At 36.7% G+C, this 25,001-nt stretch overlaps 1 protein-coding gene across 2 annotated transcripts in view; it reads left to right on the top strand.

The window, feature by feature from the left end:
* The window catches only part of pit (pitchoune), a 330,099-nt gene that overhangs the window by 220,844 nt on the left and 84,254 nt on the right, over window positions 1-25,001 (top strand). For both annotated transcript variants that reach the window (XM_068225206.1, XM_068225207.1), the window contains exons 8-9: window positions 15,455-15,615; window positions 15,696-15,848. In XM_068225206.1, the coding sequence (XP_068081307.1) occupies window positions 15,455-15,615; window positions 15,696-15,848 (314 nt within the window). The remainder of the gene's footprint in view (window positions 1-15,454; window positions 15,616-15,695; window positions 15,849-25,001) is intronic.

Raw genomic sequence — 25,001 nt, 5'->3', positions numbered from 1 at the left:
AGCCCAAAACCTTGCAATATCAAGTGCATTTGGCTTAATTTTGTATTAATATTGCATAATACGATACCCTTATCCCTTTTCTCTACAGGGTTGAGTATGAAGGGAGACAATTCGTAGCGAGTTTTTACAACCTGGTGTCATCCTCATCAGAGGAGTTAATGAGATGAAACGAATGACATGATGTTTGTTAAAGAATAGTGTCAAATGTTAACATGTACAGTTTGTAGCTTTTTATAGCCCAGAAGTTGTGTTCACTGCACAACATTTGAGGTTATCGCATATTGGACGCTGCCCTTACTGCCTGTAAATGTCGGGGGAAAAAAGGGGTCTAATACGCGAGTAAATACAGTAATAAGTTGTAAGTAAACCTAAAGCTCTGTGTAGAGGCTGCACTGCATTTCATACAACAATATCCTTTCAAAGGATGGCAGATACCAGTTTGTTTGGACAATACACATTTGTTTGTTCTGTTGTCATTTTTAAGTAATGTGAAGGTCATCTTACTTCTCTTTGGTTTTCCAATCATATGGAGTCCAGTATATGGTTACATTTTCTCCTTTTGGCCCTGTCTTGAGAGTTGAGGCCTTCAGCCTGCATATCTTCCATAATGTTGTCATCCACCTCTTTGGCGTCCACCCGGGTCAAACTGCATGGTCCTTGCTTCGCGTGAGATGGCTGTACCTTTCTCGCTGTCTCTACGATTGGGGCCACACGAAGCCTGACACGGTCCAAGAGAGTCAGTCCCATGACCATCTCCGTAACATGGAGGATCTGTCCAAGAGGGCTAAATGCTACTCCATAGAGAGCAACTGGTCTGATCAATGTCTTGTAAATTTTAGCCTTCAGCTATTTGGGCATCTTTTTATTGCAGACTTGGACCAGGGTCTTCACTTGGACCCTGTATGAGAGGTGAAATGAAAATCCTCAGCCTGTTTCCAGTCATTTGACTGGGCCAGGAATGGAATGAATGAAGCCCCGATCTAAACTCTTTCTATCTAGAGAATAAAGTGTAAACAAAATCACTTCTTCACACTTCTTTTCTTCTTTGTCCGCCCAGTAAACAGTCCATTTCTTAATTTAAAAACATGAGTTGTTTCTGAAAATTTGAAGTTTAAAATATTGAATGCGAAAGCATTTTATCGATTGTAAATTGTTATATTTCTAAGCTTTTGGTCAATAACATAAATATCCAATATCTGTTCGTGGAAATTTCTTTTTATCTGGTATTGGTAGCTGTCAGCCGTGAGGAAAGTCGCACACGATTGTACGACGTTCAGTTTGCTTTAATCCCTGGTGTTGTAAAACATAAGCAAGGGAAACCTCTGAAAACTGGAAAACTGGAGAGAAGACAACAGAATTAAAATCAGCATGTCAGTGATGTGGCAAGGAGAGGGCCGTGACGTGGTGATAATAGGTCAATGGACTATAGGCATTGGACCCATGCCAGTGACAGAACAACGGTTATCCAATACCTCACAGTGAATGCTGGAGTAGAAGACATCATTAAGAAAAGTTCCTAAATATTAAACAGAGATAAACATGAATATTATTTGTAAATATTTGAGTGTGACTTGGTAGAATCTGATCTTCTTTCAAGAACGAAACATGACATTCTTTGTTTAGTAATGTGTTTTCTTACAGGTATGTTTTAGTTTGTGTTTGACAGACCGAAGAACTGTCTTAATTTCTTAATTTTCCTGGCAAATATAGTTTCTAGCAGTGATGTATTTTTGTTAGTTTCTAGCAGTGATGTATTTTTGTTACATATCTCAAATATGTTGATGTGTCTATATCCGTTAACCTTCATTTATGTTCATATTGATGTAAAGAGCAGCCAGTGAGCCAGGTGGACTTTGCTGAGTGATACAAAATGTTTGTTTATGTAATTCTTTTGTTGGAAATAGTTTAGCGGCAAGGATAGGAATTGTGCCAGCTGCCGAAGCCTGTTGCACTCCTCTGGGCAATGATTAATGACTGACAAATGAAATGATTTTGGAGAGTGTTGCTGGAATGAAAGATGGCAGAAAAAACCAGAGTACCCTGAGGAAAACCTGTCCCACCTCCGTTTTGTCCAGCACAAATCTCGCATGGAGTTACTAGAATTTGAATCGAGGGACCCAGCGGTGAGCCACGGAGGCTATGTGTCAGAGCTACCATCACTGTATGATGCGACCACTTACTTTGCTTATATAAATCATTAAAAATGGGAAGATAGATAGGAGGATAAACAGAGTGTTAGTGTTGTGTAGGCTGAGTGCGTTGGCGATGTGAGATAGTGGGTACAAACCCCACTGTAAGCAGGCCATTTTCCAACCTGGCAAATGCTAGCGGGGGCACTGTTGCTTCCTTCCTATTCCATTGTCAGCGTAAGACTGTGATGTGAAACGGACAGCACATAGAAAGAAGAGATGGGGACAAACACAAACTTCACATCTTCACGGACAAGCTCTCTCATCGTCAAGGTTAGTTCTGTCAGAACTATCTCTTCTTGGGCTCTTTTGCCATTCTTTGTATCATATAGTTATACTTTTTATTTTATTTCTGTTTTTTTTTTTTTTTCCTTCCTTGTTTCACATCTGTAGATTGAAATTGTTTGATAAAGAAGGTCTGTGATGACCATTAGCCAAGTCTGAGCATTCGGTCTGTTTTGGCCTCGAGTGCTGTGCTTATAGACTTTAACGAGAGCGATCACTGACTGAGGCCTTGAAGACATAATGCTGACACAAAAACTTGGTAGATTCTTGTATTTCAAACCTTGTACAGCTGACCCAGTGTTATGGCATTTTGTAATAAAATAATTCTTGTCATATTTTCATCTTCCTTGGTTCTAGGAGGGGTGACTGCACAATTGAAATTACTGTATTTACTCGCGTATTAGACCCCTTTTTTCTCACTTTTACAGCCAAAAATAGTAAAGGGGCGTCCAATGTGCGATAACCTTAAAATTTTGTGCAGCGAACACGACTTCTAGGTTATAAAGAGCTATAAATTGTATGTGTAAACATTCTATACGTACTATTATTTAACAAACTTAGAATGTATTTAAGTTATACTGGTTATTTTCGTTGGAAGGCAGTATTTCTAAACATAAAAAGACAATAAATGGTGAACACGACTTTTAGGCCTACGGTACATATGAAAGTCCGTTTATGATACTCATATCATGTCATTTGTTACATCTCATTAAGTCCTCTGGTGAGGCTGATGTCAGGAAGGGCATACAGCCGTAAAAATTTGCTATGAAGATTCGTCTCACTTCATACTTCATCCCGTAGAAGAAAGGGATAAGGGTATCGTGTTATCATTTAATTAAATATTGATACAAAAGAACTTCATGGCCAGTCATTTGTCTCTGTCAGTTCAGCAGTAGGCCTAGCACACAGTAAACCTGATCACTGCTTTCATTTGAATTATCGCCTTGCGCTGCCAACTTCCCTGCCTTGCTACCGGCGTATTGCCATTTTATGTGACGTCATCTTCACTGCTATCTCTCGCCAGTCACGTCAGCCATGCTTCATTCTCTTTGAACCATGCACTGCAATCAAGAGCATACGAGGTCCCGTCTTTTTGAACCTTTTAAAAATAATTTTGTTCCCGACTATAGAGTCTAAGCAGTGTAAATATATTCCCAGATGGTCTCTGATATTCCCAGTTGGTGTATATGTAGCAAAGCCACTCCTTCCGAACAAAGCCGTGCTGTAGAAGGCATGCCAAACCATCAGCTGATAACTAGCGTATGTTACGAGTTGTACTTCCGAATGTAATGCATAGTAACTGATAACTACGGCTGTTGAAACATCGACCCTTATTTTTAAGCACATTTCATGCTTGTTCTCTAAATTTATCACATCAGGATTTGCGTAAACAACTGTCCATGAGATAAGACAGACCACATTGTTTAGGTTAGGTATATTATCGCCCTGATAGTGCCAAAAGTTCGACGAAAAAAATAAAAATAAATAACAGGAAAATATACCGCACTTATGGATATCTACAGGTGTGGCTGTAATGCGTTTTTTTATCATAATGTTTAATTTCGTACGTTCGTTGTCTCTGTTTTTATTAACGCATACCCTAGTATTATATGTTTTGTTTGGCGTTTCCGAAAATCGTTTAAAGTACATGGGGACATGAAATCATTATTATTTCTTAGGTTCGTTGGCGAGTAAACCAATCGTTTTAATTGGATAGCTTTTATCACGTTTTAAACTTACTTCTCTCCAAATATATACCTATATTGGCCCGAACTACGAGATATTAAACGACCACTTGGTTAATGATCTTGCTTGCTGTATAAATAGCAACAACCGCGAATATTTCTCAACTAAAGTGAACTTGTTTCCTTATCCCAAGGTGGTACAGCTCTGTGCAATACTCTATCTGGAGATCAAACTGTTGCGCATATAATGCCCATCTGGAGACCCTTTCACTAGATAACGATTTCAACACGAACGTCAGTGTCTTATGATCAGTTCTTATGACGATCGGATACCCATAAATTATCTTCTTCCATGTTTGCAACGCGCAGATGATTGCCAACATTTCAAGTTCCGTCGTGGTATATTTCATTTCATGGGAGCGTAGCTTTCGGCTCACAAATGCTAGATATGTCTTAGTACCATTCTCAACTTCATCTTCTTGAAATAAACCTGCTCCCACTCCCACAAGCGATGTGTCTGACTGTATGATAAATTTCAAATTAAAATTTGGGTAGCCTAATTTGATACTATTAACCATTAATTCCTTTGTCTTAGTGAAAGCGTCGTTATGGCGTTCGCTCCAGTGCCATCGGTTATTGGTTTTTAATAAGTCCTGCAGCGGTGCTACAATGTCTGTGTAGCCTGAACAGTGGTTAGCAAAGAAATTCGTCATACCCAGGAATTGTCGAACGTGTTTGATTCTTCTTGGTACAGGGAATTCACAAATGGCTTGAATTTTTAAGGGGTTCGGTTTAACACCAGTTCCATCGATCACATGTCTGACAAACAGAATCTCCGGCTGGCAAAACTTGGACTTGGTCCTATTGATCTTAAATCCTGCTTCGTTTAAGTTAGCCAACAAACGTTCCAGTTTCCATACGTGCTTCTCAAATGTCACGGTTGCTAGGACAATGTCATCGACGTACATCGTAATGAACTCTTTAACTTCAGGGTCCAAGTTCCTGTCCAAAGCTCGGATCAACGCTGCCCCTGAGTTGCGGGTCCCAAATGGAAGCCTCACAAAAACATATGCCTGATTATCAAATAAAAATCCAGTGAATAGCTTAGACTTTCCTTCCAAAATTATATGATAATATGATGACATTAGGTCTAATATTGTGAAGTATCTCATTCCCCTGAATCTTTTGATAATCTCTTTGATCAGTGGGGCTTTATCATATTCTGGTATCACTCTCAAGTTGAGCTGGTCTGCGTCAAGGCAAACGCAAATCGAACCGTTACTTTTCCTCACTATTACCAATGGACTACAATAAGGAGAATGCATTTCGAAATAATCCCATTCTCAGTCATCTCCTGAATGACTTTCCTAGCTTCTGGCATACACTTGTCAGGCACTGGGTATGATTTGAATGGTCTCCAATCATTCACCAATAACTTATACTCAAAATTCTTTATTACACCAGGTTGTTTTTTGAAAGCGTTATCATACTTGTTCAGTAGACTTATTATTATTTTCCTCTGTTCGGCGGTACCTCCAATTCCTTCCTCGGTTATAATTTCTTGCGAGTCTTCTGGGTCATACTTCTCCATAATCTCTTCCACTAATTGCATTGCTCTTTCTACCGAGATGTTCATAGTCTTGTGTAGTTCACACATTCTTTTATTTTCGACTTTAGCAATGGCGTGCCTTTGTTCCCCATCATTGTACCTAATCCGAATTTCCTCTCTGTTTAGGTCGATAATAATATTGTTTTCCCTTATAAAATCCGAACCAATTATCAAACTGTGCTGAATTTTGTCCATCACTAGGAAAGGATGTTCAAATTTGAGCCTTCCAATTTCAACTGGCAGAAATGTTTGCACCTTGCAGCTGGCAACTTTGTCCGGTATAATTCCTCTTATTTTCACGTTTGCCACAGGTATTATAGGAATTTGTGCTGTATGTTGTAGCTCAGTGAAAAGCATCTTGGAAATGATACTGATGCTGGCGCCTGTGTCTAATAATGAAGATACTCTGATACCTAATACTGTTACTAAAATGATGGGAAGTCCTCTTTTTATTTCAATTTCATCCGACTGGCGATCTTCTAGTAGTTCCTCAGGTTCAAACTCCCAAGATTCAATGTTTGTAATAATCCAGTCATGTTGCTTATTCAGTTGTTCACTAAAATCTAACTCATTTTCTCTTGATTCGAAATCGACGGTTTTTTTTTTCCACCCCATTCCTTTCCTTAGGGTTCTCATCGAATGGAGCTGCACCAGGATTGAGCGTCTTATTCACAGCATCCTTCCTTTGTTGCTGTTGGTATTGTAGGCTTGTCGCGCCTACGCAATCCGCGTTCATTTCTTGGTTCCGTATCCCTTCTTCCTATCGCTTTGTTTCTCGTTGTCGTTTCAGTTCCTCAAGATATTTTTCTTTCTCTTGATCGATGTCCTCTTCTTGATTTTCACTTCTTTGACTTGGCCTTCCTTGACTCCTATTTCTCCGATACGGCCACCTATCACGATGATAATTCCATCGTGCTGTCCTTCTGAATCGTGGATACCTTCCGTTATCATTCTGAGACGGTATCCATCTCCTATACTGCTGGCTATTTCCTTGGTTACTATACTTTTCCTCTTCCTCTCTTTTCGCTCAATGGCATTGATTATTTCCTCGGCAAATTCCCTCTTGTTCTACAGGTGTTGTAACATTTACAGTCTGATCTACATGCCTTACTACTCTACTTCCAGCCTGGGTATTTGTACAATCAAGTTGCCTTAAAATTGCTTCGGCATCTACTGCGGATTGTACATTTGCTGCATTCAATAGTCGTTGGACATCCGGAGGAAACTGCTTAATTATGTCTCGAACCATTTCTAATTCCATTGGCGGCGAATCTTACTCTTTTAATCGATGAAATTGCATGGTGAAATAATCCGAAAAACAGCTCGGTCCACCGAGAGGATATTTTTTAGAGTACAGTTCCAATCTCATGTTTTGTTGAACATCTATGCCCCAAAATCGTTCTAGGAATGCTTGTTTGAATCCAGTATAGTCCTTGAAAATGTACCTAAATGCTTTATACCAAATTGAAGGTGCTCCGTCTAGGTGACATTCTATCGCTTTAAGTTGCCTTTCTGGCACTATTTTAGCCTCTCGGAAGTATTCTTCAATTTCCCGAATAAAACCCCGATGAGTCATGCCAGACTTTATATTTCCTGTAAATTTCTTTGGTTTATCCTCGTTCATACGGATAAGGTTGATTATCTGGGTTCCGCTTCCCTGTATGAGTAATGCTGTTTTCACTACTGTCGGTATTATATATTGGTATTTCAAATTGATACTCCGCCTCTGTCTTCCTTTCATTATCAGTTGACGACTGTCTTTACATACTCGTCAGCATAAGCTTCTTCATTGTTTCATTATCAATTTTCATACTCTGAATATCTTTTTGTACTGTCTCTAATTCATCACTTAACTTAATTTGCTGACCAGTAATAGTTCGATTTTTATCTGACTCTTCTGTAATTGATTGGAACTTGGTATTAATATTCTCTTTTGCTGTGGTCATTTCCTCATAAACACCTCTATTAGCTTCTTCAATCTCTTCAGATATCTTCTTAAACTTATCCTCCCAGCTAGTATTTGATTCAACTATCTTCTCTTGCACCGTGATCACTTCCTCTTTCAACTCTTTTATGTCATGGTCAACCTGTGCCTGAATATCGTTAATGTTTATTTTCAATTCAGCCTTCAGTTCGGCAAACCTTTCATTGACGTCTTTCCTATTCTCATTGATAGCCATCGTTACCTCATTTCTTAAATTCTTCATGTCCTCTTGTATTTCAGATTGTATTTCGGACATTCGTGACCCCAGCAATATCATTTCTTCCTGCATTACTTTTGAATTCTGCTGAATCACTTCAGAAACAATGCGTTGATTCTCTCTAATTTCCCTGCTAGTGGCCTCCTGCCTTTCCTGATTTTCCCTTCGCATTTCCTTTGCCACTCTTTCCTGCGATTCTCTTATTTCCTTCATCGCAATTTCTTGTGATTCTCGCATTTCCTTTGCCACTGTTTCCTGCGATTCTCTTATTTCCTTCATCGCAATTTCTTGTGTTTCATGTATTTCCTTCATCGCAATCTCTTGTGATTCTCGTATTTCCTTTGTCGTTGTTTCCTGTGATTCTCGTATCTCCTTTCGCATTTCATTCGCCGTTGTTTCTTGCAATTCTCGTATCTCCTTTTGCATTTCATTCGCTGTAACTTCCTGTGACTCTTGTACCTTCGTCATCCTTCCTGCCAATTCCTCTAATAATACCGTGACTTGTACCAGCGACGCCATTCTTATTTGTGATAAACACTTGAACAGTAAATGTGTCTATTTTTCCTATAGTTCCTCAAATGTTGCCTACCTAACACTATCTCTCTCTAACAACCGCAAAATTAATTACCTAGGCCCTGATGAACCCGAAACTCATACTGAAACGACCGATAATTGCCACAACAGACATGAATGAACAAACAATTTAACCTTTGACCAACAGAGTTAACCTTCCTGATTTGTCCTTCCAAATTCTTATTTGCCTAACTGAACCTCTTTACTATCATCATCTCGTTGCTTTCTCTTCTGGCCCCACGATTGGGCAGTTAAAAACTCTATATTTCTCTGCCTCATGATTGGGCGACCAAAAACTTTATATACTATATGTGACCATTCGTGGACACGTAGGATTCTAAATAATGTTCTTCTTCAATAGACCTCGACTAGAATTCAGTGGTTTGCGCAAGACTCCACTCAAGGGCATGACCCTTCGATGAGAAAGCGGTCACAACCTCAATAATTAATCAGAAACTGATGATTCTACCTCACATCTCATTACTCTAGGTACTTATATATATATATATCAGACAAGAAATGATAACTACAATAAAAAAATTGGAAGGGCATTAAATTTTAATAAACAATCTAATGTGGCGTAGGGATGTGGCGACCCCATCGCCCAGTGGGAAACCACTGCAATCAGCTACCCGAGTATTGGCGGGAAAACCATAACATATGCGGAGTATGGAGGAAATGCCTACTCCCAGTCCTGAACAACTAGGATGAACTTGTAGCACTTCATTCATCACCAATTCATACTTCATTAATCACCTTTCCAGATCACATCTGGAATTGTAAAGCCTGACCTTGGTCAGAAATGTTTCGATCGAAAGATCAGACAATCAATGATGATGAGTCTTCTAATGAATAAATCCACCGGTGTGGACAAACAACAACAAGGATCTGCACAAAGACACCACTCGGAATCGGTGGGGTGTCAAGTAGAAGACCTAGGCGAATCGGAGCGCCTGGAAGCCCAACAGACAATCGACAGACAGCTGACAGACAGTGGACTAACCCAACAATGTAAGAAGAGACTTAAGTTCAACAAATCAGGAAAATTTTCATACTTTGCAACATTAAACATTAATTCACTAAGTAAGGTGGGCAAGTTGAAACATTTAACTGATGTGATGGACCAACATAGGATTTTAATAATGGCTTTACAAGAACTTAGGAACACAGACCAGGACCCAATTGAATCAGGAGGTTATCGTCTCTACAAAGGACCTCCAGGAGAAAGAGTAATGAAGAATGTCCCTCAATTTGGTGTAGGTTTTCTTGTTCATAGTAGCATAATAGACTCAATTGAAGAATTTTCTTCAAAATCTTCGAGGATGGCACTTCTAACAATTAAAGTAGGGAATAAAACTTATACTTTAATAAATGTCCATGCACCAACAAATGACAAAAACAATAAAGATAGAGAAGGAGTTGAAAACTTTTGGGAGGAACTTGATTACATATTAGCGAAGATCCCTGATGAGCATATAAAAATCTTACTTGGAGATTTCAATGCTAAAATAGGCAGAGAAAAGAAGTATCGCACAGTTGTAGGAAAATGGCCAGCTCATAAATTAACGAACAAAAATGGCCAAAGATTAATTGAACTTTGTGCAGATCATAGACTCGTTTTGGAAACCACCAGATTCATGAGGCGACCACATAAACTTATGACATGGAAATGCCCTAACGTAAAATTGGGAGAGTTTCAGATTGATCATGTTGTCATGGATAAAGATTATCATAAAGAAATTTATAATGTCAGAGTCCTCCGTGGGGTAGACATTGACTCGGATCATTATATCTCAAAAATAAAAATCAAGTTAACACCAAAAAGGAAACACAAACATAATCATCTCAAAGCAAGGAGAAATTATGATCCCAGTTACTTAATAAATAATAAAATATATTTAGAGAGATCCAAAACACCTTTAAATGACAAATTAGAGACAATGATCAACAAACTTAAAACCATAGCTGAAGAAATTGCCCCAATCAAAAGGAGAAAGAAACATGCGTGGTGGAACGAGGAATGTGACAAAGCAATTCAAGCAAGACACAAGGCATGGATAAATGATCAACAGAGGAAAACGGAAAAATCTCGAGAAGAACTAATTAATGCCAGAAGACAAACAGCTAAAGAAATTAGGACAATTAAAAGGAATTATCAAAAGGAAATGCTTAGCACTATAGAAGAAACATTCAGTCAGCATAAAACAAGAGACTATTACAAAACATTCAAGCAATATCAATCTAAATTTACCCCTCCCACACTTATGTTAAGAAATAAAAATGGTAAAATGGCACACAATAATCAGGATAATGCTAACATTCTTGCAGAATACTTTAAAGAGTTACTTAATTGTGAGGATCCTGTGGAACATTTAGAATTTGATCCTAACCCAAAAAATAAAACTCCATTACAAAAGATTATACCACCAGTTTACAATGAAGTGAAAACGGCAATTAATGCACTTAAAAACTACAAAGCAGCAGGAGAGAATCAAATAGTAGCAGAAATATGGAAGAATGCTAATGATCAGACTATTCAAAACTTACATAAATACATCATTGATATTTGGAACACGGAGAAGCTTCCTGAGGAATGGAATACAGCGATAATCCACCCGCTGCACAAGAAAGGTGATCGCTCCGATCCAAATAATTATCGGGGGATATCCTTACTTGATATTACATACAAGATTTTATCCAAGATTATATACACAAGAATCCAAGAACAACTCGACCAAGAACTTGGAGAATATCAGGGAGGATTTCGACCAGGTAGAAGCTGTCCAGATCAAATCATTAGTTTAAAATGGATAATGAAGCACCAAAGAGTTCGAAGTAAGGGTCTGGTCATCATGTTTGTAGATTTTAAAAAAGCATACGGCAGTATTCATCGTGACTCATTATTAAAAAGCCTTAAAGAATTTGCCTTACATCAAAAACTTGTTAACCTCATTAATATGACTTTTAAAAATACGAAGGCAAAAGTTAAATTTAGAGGTGAATTATCAGAATCATTCACTATAAGAACTGGACTTCGACAAGGAGACGGACTTTCACCATTGTTATTTAATTGTGCATTGGAGAAGGTTATGCGTGAATGGAACAAGAAATGCCAACCAACTATCAAGATCGGTAGAAATATTAAACTCAACTGCCTTGCTTTTGCGGACGATTTAGCATTGCTTGCAAATACAATAGAAGAGGCTAAATTTCAAATTGAACAACTAGAAATTATAGCTAAAAAAATGGGATTACAAATTTCATTTGAAAAAACAGAAATGATGCCAACTTTTAAAGTTGATTTACCAGTTATTCAGCTGAACAGTAATAAAGAGATTAAAATTGTTCAGAAATTCAAATATCTTGGGGAAATAATAACATGGAACACAAATGAAAAAGAAGCAATAGAACACAGAACAACTAAATTTAAACAAGCACAAAGACTTACCTGGCCAACCTATAAAAAAAAATCTCTTTCGATAAACGCTAAGCTGAAACACTATAATTCCATAGTTAAACCAGAGGCAACCTATGCTAGTGAAACTTTATTCAAATTAAATGTAAAATCTACAACAGACAAATTACAGAAAACTGAGAGAAGAATTCTTAGAACAATTATTAATAAAAAACACCAAGTTGATGGACAGTGGAGATTGTTGCCTAACAACATTGTCTATCGTGAATGTGAATCAATAATATCTACAATGCGTAAAAGAAGAATTTCCTTTTTCTGTCACATATCAAGATTAGCAGACACCAGGATATTGAAACAACTATTCGATTACTTTTTGAAGAATAAAATCAATAATAATTGGTTCAAAGAAGTTCAGGACGATTTGGAAGAATTGGGTATAACTCGGCAACAAATCAAAGACAGAAAAGAGAAGAGGATTTTGAAGAACAAAAGCATAAGTCTCAAACTAAAAGCAGTTGAACGGAAACAATATACTATATCGGACACACAAAGGGCTTCCAGGTCGGAGAGGATGAAAAAGTTCTGGGAGAAGAAGAAGAAGAAATTAACTCAAATGTATTGATTTCAGTGCTCCAATGTGGGCGTAAAATTTGTAAATAAATAATAAATAATAAACAATCTAAATTAAATATAATTATAATGATCTGAACAAGCAACACGTTTGGAAGATATTCTTATGCAGACCCATCGCACTCTGTTCAATCAAAGTCCTTCTTGAAAGAATTGTCCAACATCAAATTCAAATATCACAATAACTCATTACACCTTTCGATACTTCATTTAAATAAATTATTAAATACTTTGGAAATTAGTTAACCGAGTCTTTCACCTCTTTTTAACTTGTTTGTCCATTCCATCCGCACCATGTCTTCCCTGTTCTGTCTGTTTCATTCTCAAAATATCTAACTAGCTATTGACAACTTGAATTTCCTAACGGTCTTTCAATGAAACATAGAATTGTCTCTAGTGAACCATCATAAAATAATTATTCAGTAACTAAATGATCATATGCCGTCATACACCTGGATGCTCCACATAGCTGCACCTGAAATCAGCTACTAACTACCGACATGATAAAATAATCCAATGGCGGAAAGTCAGCGCTGCGTCAACTCCTCTTCATAATGCTGAAAATAATGCTAAGGCATAAATAGATACCTCAAGCAGTACTACAAATACTAATTTACAATCACAGGTGACATTGGTAACAAATAATTCCATCCATAGTTCAGGTGTAATACTTATCGAAGATCCTACCTACAAATCCGCTCGTCTGTTCCACTATTTATGTTATGCCCAAACTTGAACCGTGACGATTCATTCGCCCTCATCAGAAATCTCTTTGAAAACGCTTACAATTCCAGCATTAAATATATCACTCGTTTATCCATTACTCAACATACGCAGCAAGACACATCATTCAATAACACCATCCTATCACATTAATTGTCTCGAAGAATCAATCTACCACTGTAATAAACAATTCAATAAATCTCATTTATTAATCATCTCGCACCAAATAATAACTTCAGACGATCCTACACTCGCCTCATACCATCATAATATGCACCGCATCAAACAACATTAATTGAATAAACGAGCAAAGCAAAGCAACCGAAGAGCCTTAATTTCATGCATACGGACATCACATAATTCCTACCGAATAATTACATAATAACACTTTACGGAACTATTCACAATAAAGGATCACAGCACTAATTATATTACACACACATGTCACCAGAAACTTACCTGTAGCACTCAAGACTATCTTATAATTCACTTCCACGATTATTTCCATCAGTGCAGGAGCAACGAACGAACGAGATCGTGCCTAACTATAATAGTTACTGATGGCAAGCGAAATTCTATCATATGAGCAGCCGGACAACATTTCACTGACCCATTAGATTATTCACGTTATCTCTTTTAAAATCACCTGCGTGATATTAACATCTATTTCTACAATAAGCAATTACAAATAGAGCAAGGTAAGACAATGTACGGTTACTCAACGTTTGACGATCCAGTCGTTCATCCCATCATGCAAGTAGCGGTATCCTGGTCATCTGTTCATGTTATCTCGGACATTTCAGCAGAGCCCGGATCCATAAGGGACCCTGCCAGCTTAAGCACGCATTTCCATTTTATTATTGCCTTGGTTCATGATTGTAGACAATATTACTGGCTCCAAACCTGAAACTCGTACAAAAGTCGTTAAAAAGAGTTCATACGTATTTTACAATTCCACTTTCATTATTTAACACCTGCCTGCATATATCAATGTTGTGTAAGTAAATATTGGTCTTATTAGTGCTGTTTAGCCCTTCAAACTCAATAGACTTTCTCAATTTTAAGAGCGTATCTCCAAGCTGTGCTCACTATCTGCTTACTGAATGCTTTCTTCATACATGTATTGTAGGAAAAACAAAATTCTATTTTCATTATCTTACAATAATAAATGATTCGCTTTTTATAATTCACAGAGCTCTTTCATATTCACAGAACCTCACAAAGAAAAACATCCTGCAATTATTTACTCTATTAACACATGTAGCATGTAACACGTCACACCGTATGCCTTCTAGATGATTGACCGTGCATGATTCCAAGTTGATCATTGGCCTCCTCTAACACTTTCCGGACTAAATACCATGTCTGACCTTTCCTCTTCTCAGTTGTTGATTTAATTACTCCTTATCGACATCTGCTTGTATCAGAATTATCCTTCACTCAATTTTCCGTACACCACGGGGTTCTGAGCTTGATTTTCCTATTTCCAACCGTAAGATCCACCATAAATTTGCGAGTTGTATTGGCTTTCGTATACGATGAACATCTAAAACTAGCCATATACCGGCGATTCACATTTCTCCTGTGCTATTTGCTTAAATCTGTTTAACTTATGACTTTCAATGATTCCTTAACATACGACTACCACATCATTGAAAGGTCATAGTATCCAGGCTTTTGGCATGCAATCTAGTGATTAGAAATAGTATACCACCACCTCCCCTACCCTGCGAGCCAACATTGGGGTGGTGAAATTTGTTTTGACCAACAGGACTTGAACTGGCTAACCATGGTGTCAGACCATACAGACTTGATGCTTTAACAGTTATAGCCTTGTGGTGGTCTTCATTTCAGCTGCTTGAGTCATTGTCCAGATTTCTGCTTCATATCCCTTACAACAGGATCATTTCTTGCAATCCTCCTATTCAATACAGAATAGGAGGATTGCAATAAATTATCTTTTAATAATTCAGCTGTCAATACGGAATGAAGTTCATAACCTGTAATCTGCTTCGTAGGTAAGTAATATCCCTTGTACATTACTTCTTCCCTGTTGTTACTAATGGCTTTGAGTGGTCTACGTGATGGAGGAAAGTACCAAGAACAAAAATTACTCCTCATGTTATGTTGTTTTATTGTTGCAGGTTATGTTGTTTGCCCATCCGAGAAGAGATTTCTCCTCTTGTTCACCTTCCTTAAGAAGAACAGGAAGAAGAAAGTGATGGTGTTCTTCAGCTCGTGTATGTCAGTCAAGTATCATCACGAACTACTCAACTACATCGACCTGCCTGTCCTCAGTATACATGTTGGTATCTGCCTTAAAATTTAAGCCACCTCTGTGCCCTGTGGTCACTTTATTCTATGTGCTCTCTCATCTTATTCCAGGGGAAGCAGAAGCAAATGAAGAGAACCACTACCTTCTTCCAGTTCTGCAATGCAGACTCGGGGATTTTACTCTGTACAGATGTTGCTGCTCGAGGGTTGGATATTCCTGCTGTAGACTGGATTGTTCAGTATGATCCTCCAGATGATCCCAAGGTGTGAATTAATTGCAACAAGGTTTATTTTTTATAATTTTCTTTATGGTTGGAAACAGTGTGCTGCACATTGCTTATTTTTAGATCTTGTGCTTGCTGTGCACTGTTTCTTATTTGAATAGTAATTGATCTGTGTGGTGATTCTTTTAGGTTAAAAGTCTATTTATTTGCATGTCGCATACTGTTGAGGAATTTTGAGATTTGAAATAGTGTGTTCCTCATTAAGACATATTCTCGCTTACCGCGTTGTAAATTCAAAGTCCCGATTCACGTCGTAATGAATCTATGTAAAAATATCTCGCTTATCACGTACATTTTTTTGCTATTACCACTTAGTATTTTTCTAGCCCTGAAAATGTTCTTTGTCATCCCTTGTGAAAGGAACGTAATTTACAACAGGTACCTAAGTGTCCTTGCAACAGGAGGCAGTCCAATTCCTGAACACTACAAGGTAAATCCGTTAAACTCAGGAAAATTCAATTTTGCTTGCTGGTTTTCAGTGATATTGCTGAATAACCCATTAAGACTGTCTAGTACTTTTTATGTAGCCAGTCAGCTGAAGAAACATATTTATTCATCCATGGACAAAATTTTGGTTTATCCAGCTTTTCCACTGCAAGGAATCCTGCTGTTATTTCTGCATTAAAATCTTGATCAGTTTTCGCCTTCTTCGTTACACTTTTTCATACCTGCCAACTTTCCCGATTTAGGTGGGAGACTCCCTATTACAAGTGATTAATCTTATTATTTCAAAGCAAAGCAAAGTCATCTCCGTACAGGCCATGAAGGCCCTTGGAGGGGTGGAAGGTAAAGGCTTCCACTTATCCTTAACCTCGGCACTTGATGGGGTAGAGTGGTTAGCTCTATGCCCGACCACCTTTGCCCCTAGGAATTAACCTGGTACTCATTTTTGGTGTAGGCTGAGTGAACCTCAGAACCATGTGCACATCTAGAAGTGGAAATCTCATTTCTTAAATTTTACGACTTCCTTCAGACGTATTGAATTTCAGTATTAAGGTTTTTTACAATTGATTTATTGATATCCACCTTTTCAATTCTTTACAATCCTTGTGAATAGGATATAATTATTCTACTTAGGTTGTTGTGGTACATGTTTCGCTTGTCCTAGCAAGCATAATCAGCCACTCAATTCTCTAAAGTAGTCAGAGCTCTGAACCAGATCTTACGTAAGTAAGATTGTCCCATAAGAGCTAATTGTTTACAATAATTTATGTACAGTATTACCCCTCTTTTACAGTTTTCAAGGGACCAAGGAATATTGGTGTAAAAGGGGGGGAAAGTGTAAATCGTGGGAAACAACTTGTACAGGTATATATATAAATGCTCTGAAAAAGGAGATAAATGTTACACAAATGCATATTATTAATTTATAGAGTATTTAAATCTCGATCGATTTACTGTACTTACCTCAAATAAAGGTCCATGTAAGTTAATTACTGTACTATATTAACTGTTGAATTCGAAGTCGTTGGGACGCAAAAATTGGACTTCAAATTACGTGATTTTGAATTAACCGCCAACACGTACTTCGGAAATGCCAACCCTTGTGGCGTCACAATACTATATTCTAAGACCCGTTGCTGCAAGCAATTAACCTTGATTCACAGCTTAAAGCTCTCAAATGCCATGGAAAAAACTATTTCCAAAATGTATCCAACAAGGTGCGTTTACAGTATTCAAATAATGCACGTGGAACTCACCGCCAAACATAACCTCATGCAATGAAATCAAAAGAAAGAAAACATGATTAAAAGACGAGGAGAAATCTATACTGGCTCCCCTGTGAAAGTGCTTTATTCATTGGATTACATCACTGAATGCATTTTAGATGCCTTGTGCTTGGACGGAAAGTATTCGATGCCCTTGAAACATTTACATAAAAACAATATATATACAATTCTCCACCTTATCAATACGAGTTTATTTTACATTACAAATATTCAAGACTAGTTTCGACCCCTATGGGGTCATCCTCAGTTGACAATTGTAAATTGTTCATAAAAACATCACATAGTAAAAGTTAGACTAGTTTAGGCTGATCATTAATGTTTGGTGTGTCTAGTACATGACTAGTGTGCTTTGTTCATAAAGACACATATTACCTTACTGCTACTACTATCCAATTTTAAGTTATATAGTATGGAACACAGATATGTTTGTGTAACTCAACAGTAACAAGTTCAAATATTTACAGAATTGGGTGTTGATTAGTCACATGATATAATAGAACACAGGCTTGAACATTTTTGATTTAAGTATCAGTGCAACATCTTGCTTTTGTACATACTAGAAGCTAAATTCATTTTGTAAAGTCATTATATTCTGATTGAAACTTAGTGTGAGGTTAAAATTGAATAAAAATATATGCTAATGTGGACATTAAAATATTGTTAAAATGGGCATATAATCAAAACAGTGGTATGTATGCCACACATGTCTAGTATAAAAACTCATTACACTGGTGCTGTTAGTGTGCAGTACAGCATATACACTGATTTGGAATAAATGGATTTGTATATATATCGTTCCAACAAAGTGGATCCATAAAAATATAAGATGTATAGGTAATTAGTATTATAATGATCCACTGCAAATTAGGTAATGCTGTTGTTTATCTGAAGATCTATTGGCAGCTACAGATGTTAAAGTTATTAAAAATGTTAATGGAGCATGTTTTCTTCCGTAGACGCGATGTTTAAGATTGGTGGCATTGGTCAAATATGATAAAAGTTATGCGTCTTGGTGCGTTCTGGAAGCTGGTATGTTATGAGAAACCAAGGTGGAGTGTCTGGAAATAGAAATAAAAGTGTGATAATGTTGTGGATAGAAAGTGTGGTAGTGAAACGTATGTCGTTTACTTACGTAAAGTGCTGAAGCCGTGCGTTCTTAGTAGCTGCCTGTTGGGATCTGGTGCGCGTAGCTCTGAGATTGTAGTTAGCGGCGGTAGAGGGGAGGTTTGGGGGGATAGGTGGAGTGTTAGTAATAGGAGTGGGGTTGGAGGGGAGAGGGTTTTGAGGCGGTTGATTTGAACATATCGATTTTTGCTTGTTTATTCTTTTGATATAGAAATCTTTTAATAAGGGAATTACTGCATGAAAAAGGATGTTGTTTCTGTCTATACTTTCATTTAGGTTGGAGTTTGGATTCACATATTTGTCTAAATTTATATAAAATTCTTCTGTATCAAAAGAATAAACAAGCAAAAATCGATATGTTCAAATCAACCGCCTCAAAACCCTCTCCCCTCCAACCCCACTCCTATTACTAACACTCCACCTATCCCCCCAAACCTCCCCTCTACCGCCGCTAACTACAATCTCAGAGCTACGCGCACCAGATCCCAACAGGCAGCTACTAAGAACGCACGGCTTCAGCACTTTACGTAAGTAAACGACATACGTTTCACTACCACACTTTCTATCCACAACATTATCACACTTTTATTTCTATTTCCAGACACTCCACCTTGGTTTCTCATAACATACCAGCTTCCAGAACGCACCAAGACGCATAACTTTTATCATATTTGACCAATGCCACCAATCTTAAACATCGCGTCTACGGAAGAAAACATGCTCCATTAACATTTTTAATAACTTTAACATCTGTAGCTGCCAATAGATCTTCAGATAAACAACAGCATTACCTAATTTGCAGTGGATCATTATAATACTAATTACCTATACATCTTATATTTTTATGGATCCACTTTGTTGGAACGATATATATACAAATCCATTTATTCCAAACCAGTGTATATGCTGTACTGCACACTAACAGCACCAGTGTAATGAGTTTTTATACTAGACATGTGTGGCATACATACCACTGTTTTGATTATATGCCCATTTTAACAATATTTTAATGTCCACATTAGCATATATTTTTATTCAATTTTAACCTCACACTAAGTTTCAATCAGAATATAATGACTTTACAAAATGAATTTAGCTTCTAGTATGTACAAAAGCAAGATGTTGCACTGATACTTAAATCAAAAATGTTCAAGCCTGTGTTCTATTATATCATGTGACTAATCAACACCCAATTCTGTAAATATTTGAACTTGTTACTGTTGAGTTACACAAACATATCTGTGTTCCATACTATATAACTTAAAATTGGATAGTAGTAGTAGTAAGGTAATATGTGTCTTTATGAACAATGCACACTAGTCATGTACTAGACACACCAAACATTAATGATCAGCCTAAACTAGTCTAACTTTTACTATGTGATGTTTTTATGAACAATTTACAATTGTCAACTGAGGATGACCCCATAGGGGTCGAAACTAGTCTTGAATATTTGTAATGTAAAATAAACTCGTATTGATAAGGTGGAGAATTGTATATATATTGTTTTTATGTAAAGTAATATCCATCAATACGGAAATGAAACTTATAAACAACAGTGGAAAAGCCAACCAGGCAAGAAGAATAGCACACAGATATCAAAATCTGAAGATTAAGATCACAAATATTGTCAAAAACATCACTTTCTTAAAACAATGCCTACTTAATAATCTAACTCCTAAATTTCTTAGGAAATATAATAATAAACATAGAAGCACATATCAAACCCAAAACACCCAAAACAAAACCAATCGAATATGGCTGAAAGAAGAAATTAAATTCATGTATAGGAAAAAACAACACCTAAACACACAAATGTATGAAGCGCACCTTAAAGCCTCACATGAGCTACCACACACATACTGGAGCAATTTCCAACAAATAACTAACGAAAAGATAGAAAACATAGCCATACAGAAGCAAAATACCTTAAACAAGAAACTTAACGCACTCAAGACATCACTAAACCAAACCAACCATACACAACATAGACAACATATTACTGTTTCTATTGATAACAACCAACATATTTTCCATCCCCCACTCCAAAACCTAACTAACACAACATTCAATGAAAAAGAAACAATTATACTGAGCAAGGGACCAAAACATAACTGGAAAAACTATTCAGTATTTGAAAACATAGCCACCATTATTACTGAAACAGAAGATGCTCTAAATAAAATACCCCAAGAAAAACAAAATGAAATTAGATACGAAATCAAAAAAACACTACCACAATATGTTGATAAGATCACTCAAAAACCTCAGAATCAAGATATCACAAACCAAACACAAATTAAGGTACTCAAAAATAAAATACAGCAAAATAACCTAATAGTAACAAAGGCAGATAAAGGAAACACTACAGTTATTATGGATAAAGAGGAATATATAACAAAAACAAAAACCTGCTTTCAAGATGAAACCTTTCAAATTAAGACTAAAGATCCCACTAACAGTATCCAGAAAAACTTAAAAATTCTCCTAAAAAACACCAATTTTCTTATGAATGAACAGGAAACTGCAAAATTAACCACTATGAATCCAGGGATACCTACAGCTAAAGCTTATCCTAAGATCCATAAAAACAACATTCCTATGAGACCCATAATAAATTATAGACCAAGCCCCATTTATAAATTATCCAAATACATACAAAAATTCCTTAAAAAACATTATGTTTTTCAAGCAAACAAAACCATAAAAAACTCAATAGATTTTTGCAACATTACTAAGAATATTAGAATAGAACATTTTTACAAGCTAGCTACATATGATATAACAAACATGTATCCTAATATACCCACACAAAAAACTATCACTATCATAGAATCCAACCTCTATAACCACAGTAAGCTAAGCAAATTGGAAATAGATGAATTTATTAAACTTCTACAATTTGCTATCAATAACAACTATTTCAAGTTCCATGACACTATTTATCAACAAAAAGGATTACCCATGGGATCACCAATATCAGGCATAATAGCTGATATATATATGGATCACTTAGAACATCAAGAAATTAAAAAAATAGAAAATATAATCTATTGGTGCAGGTTTGTCGATGATGCATTTATAATCATGGACAACAGACATACTAATGAAAACATAATCCTAGAACAACTAAATAAAATAGATCCCCACATTAAATTTACCATGGACACTGAACACAACAACACCATAAACTACTTAGATATATCCATAACCAGACATAACAACCACCTAACATACAATATATATAGGAAACCTACCCATACATCAAATACAATAAAGATAGACTCCACCCACCCACATGCCCATAAAAGAGCTGCATACTATAGTATGATTCATAGAGCATACAACATTCCACTTTCAAAAGAAAATCTAAATAAAGAACTAAACACAATCCATGAAATAGCAAAACAAAATGGATACAAAAGAGAAATGATAAACCGGATCATCAATAAAGTCAAAAACCAACCTAAAACCAAGTTAACCAGAATCACTAAAAATAAAAAAGAATATGCACTGTTTACTTATAACAATAACCATATACATCCCATAACAAACATCTTCAAAAAACAAGGCCTAAAAATAGCATACAAAACAGCACGAAACAACACCAACATACTATACAATTCCAAATTAGTTAATAACACAAACAAATACAATCATTCAGGAGTCTATCGCCTAAAATGTAACGACTGCCAAGCCAGCTATATAGGACTTACCGGTAGAAGTTTTTTAATACGATATAATGAACATGTAAACGCCGTCAAACACAGACATTTTTCAGCTATGGGTCAGCATATTGACGATCAAAAACATAATTTCACAGACATTAAGAACGACATGCAAATCCTTAACATGAACCCAAAAAGTCCCTTACTCAGTATAACAGAAGAATTTTATATAAATTTAGACAAATATGTGAATCCAAACTCCAACCTAAATGAAAGTATAGACAGAAACAACATCCTTTTTCATGCAGTAATTCCCTTATTAAAAGATTTCTATATCAAAAGAATAAACAAGCAAAAATCGATATGTTCAAATCAACCGCCTCAAAACCCTCTCCCCTCCAACCCCACTCCTATTACTAACACTCCACCTATCCCCCCAAACCTCCCCTCTACCGCCGCTAACTACAATCTCAGAGCTACGCGCACCAGATCCCAACAGGCAGCTACTAAGAACGCACGGCTTCAGCACTTTACGTAAGTAAACGACATACGTTTCACTACCACACTTTCTATCCACAACATTATCACACTTTTATTTCTATTTCCAGACACTCCACCTTGGTTTCTCATAACATACCAGCTTCCAGAACGCACCAAGACGCATAACTTTTATCATATTTGACCAATGCCACCAATCTTAAACATCGCGTCTACGGAAGAAAACATGCTCCATTAACATTTTTAATAACTTTAACATCTGTAGCTGCCAATAGATCTTCAGATAAACAACAGCATTACCTAATTTGCAGTGGATCATTATAATACTAATTACCTATACATCTTATATTTTTATGGATCCACTTTGTTGGAACGATATATATACAAATCCATTTATTCCAAATCAGTGTATATGCTGTACTGCACACTAACAGCACCAGTGTAATGAGTTTTTATACTAGACATGTGTGGCATACATACCACTGTTTTGATTATATGCCCATTTTAACAATATTTTAATGTCCACATTAGCATATATTTTTATTCAATTTTAACCTCACACTAAGTTTCAATCAGAATATAATGACTTTACAAAATGAATTTAGCTTCTAGTATGTACAAAAGCAAGATGTTGCACTGATACTTAAATCAAAAATGTTCAAGCCTGTGTTCTATTATATCATGTGACTAATCAACACCCAATTCTGTAAATATTTGAACTTGTTACTGTTGAGTTACACAAACATATCTGTGTTCCATACTATATAACTTAAAATTGGATAGTAGTAGCAGTAAGGTAATATGTGTCTTTATGAACAATGCACACTAGTCATGTACTAGACACACCAAACATTAATGATCAGCCTAAACTAGTCTAACTTTTACTATGTGATGTTTTTATGAACAATTTACAATTGTCAACTGAGGATGACCCCATAGGGGTCGAAACTAGTCTTGAATATTTGTAATGTAAAATAAACTCGTATTGATAAGGTGGAGAATTGTATATATATTGTTTTTATGTAAAGTAATATCCATCAATACGGAAATGAAACTTATAAACAACAGCCCTTGAAACATTGCGGCTTATCAAACTTTCCTATGACGAGGGGAGAAAGTCTCTCGCTTCCGTCCACATGACCACAGTACAGTGACTATACTTGTACAATTTCCCGCCATGGCACTTCTAAGACCCATTAATGCATGCAATTACCTTCATTCTCAGTTTAAACTTTTCAAATGCCATGGAAAACCCTATTTCAGAAATGTATCTAACAAGGTGCATTTACATTATTCAAATAATGCACTTGGACAAAACAATGGCAAACATAACCTCACGCAACGAGAGGAAGAAAAACACGGTTCCAAGACAAGGAAAAATTATGCTGGCTCCCCTGTGCAAATGCGTTATCTTTTGGATTACTGTACTTTCTGCATTTTTAGATGCCTTGTACTATAATGGAAAGTGCCTGACGCCGTTAAGACATCGTGACTTTTCAAACTTTCCTATGATATGGGAAGGAAGTCTCTCGCTTCCGTGTCTACTGCATAGCATCACAGTAACTTACGGTACATTTCCCGGCTGACAATTCTATCCTTTTAAACCATAAGTCTGTTTGGCCTCAGCATTTAAAAAAATAAAACAAACAAACAATGCAGTTTCATCGGCTTTGACAATATTGTTTGGTGCGTACAAATATATTGTGGGCTATAAGCCGCGCTTTTTCGCCTACTGTCGGTATCGCCAGTGTTCGCAGATTCTACCTCTCCGCGCACTGCCTGCTAGGCCTACGTGATATTGTGGCATCCTTAAAACGCCGAATACAAAATAATTACGATTCCGCTCGAACATAGTAGATATGAAGCACACTGTAGATACGCCGAAGTAGCTGAAAGTGTGCAAAGTTACCCCTTCATGTTTCGGAAGACGCGTTCTTACATGACACGGAAAAATTTTGAATTTAAATTACTCTGTAAAATACTATATTTTTTCAAAATTTAAAGGTAACGGGACTGACATTGTTTTTCGAATTACGAATTATCCGTATTTCGAATTAAACAATTTAAATAACATGCAAAACCATACCTCATGTTTCCGGGAACGAGAGCTGC

Source organism: Anabrus simplex, chromosome 1 (assembly GCF_040414725.1).
Source record: "Anabrus simplex isolate iqAnaSimp1 chromosome 1, ASM4041472v1, whole genome shotgun sequence".
In the NCBI taxonomy this organism is placed as follows: Eukaryota; Metazoa; Arthropoda; class Insecta; order Orthoptera; family Tettigoniidae; genus Anabrus; species Anabrus simplex.
Note: the sequence above shows the minus strand (reverse complement) of the source record. Positions and strands in the feature narration are given on the sequence as shown.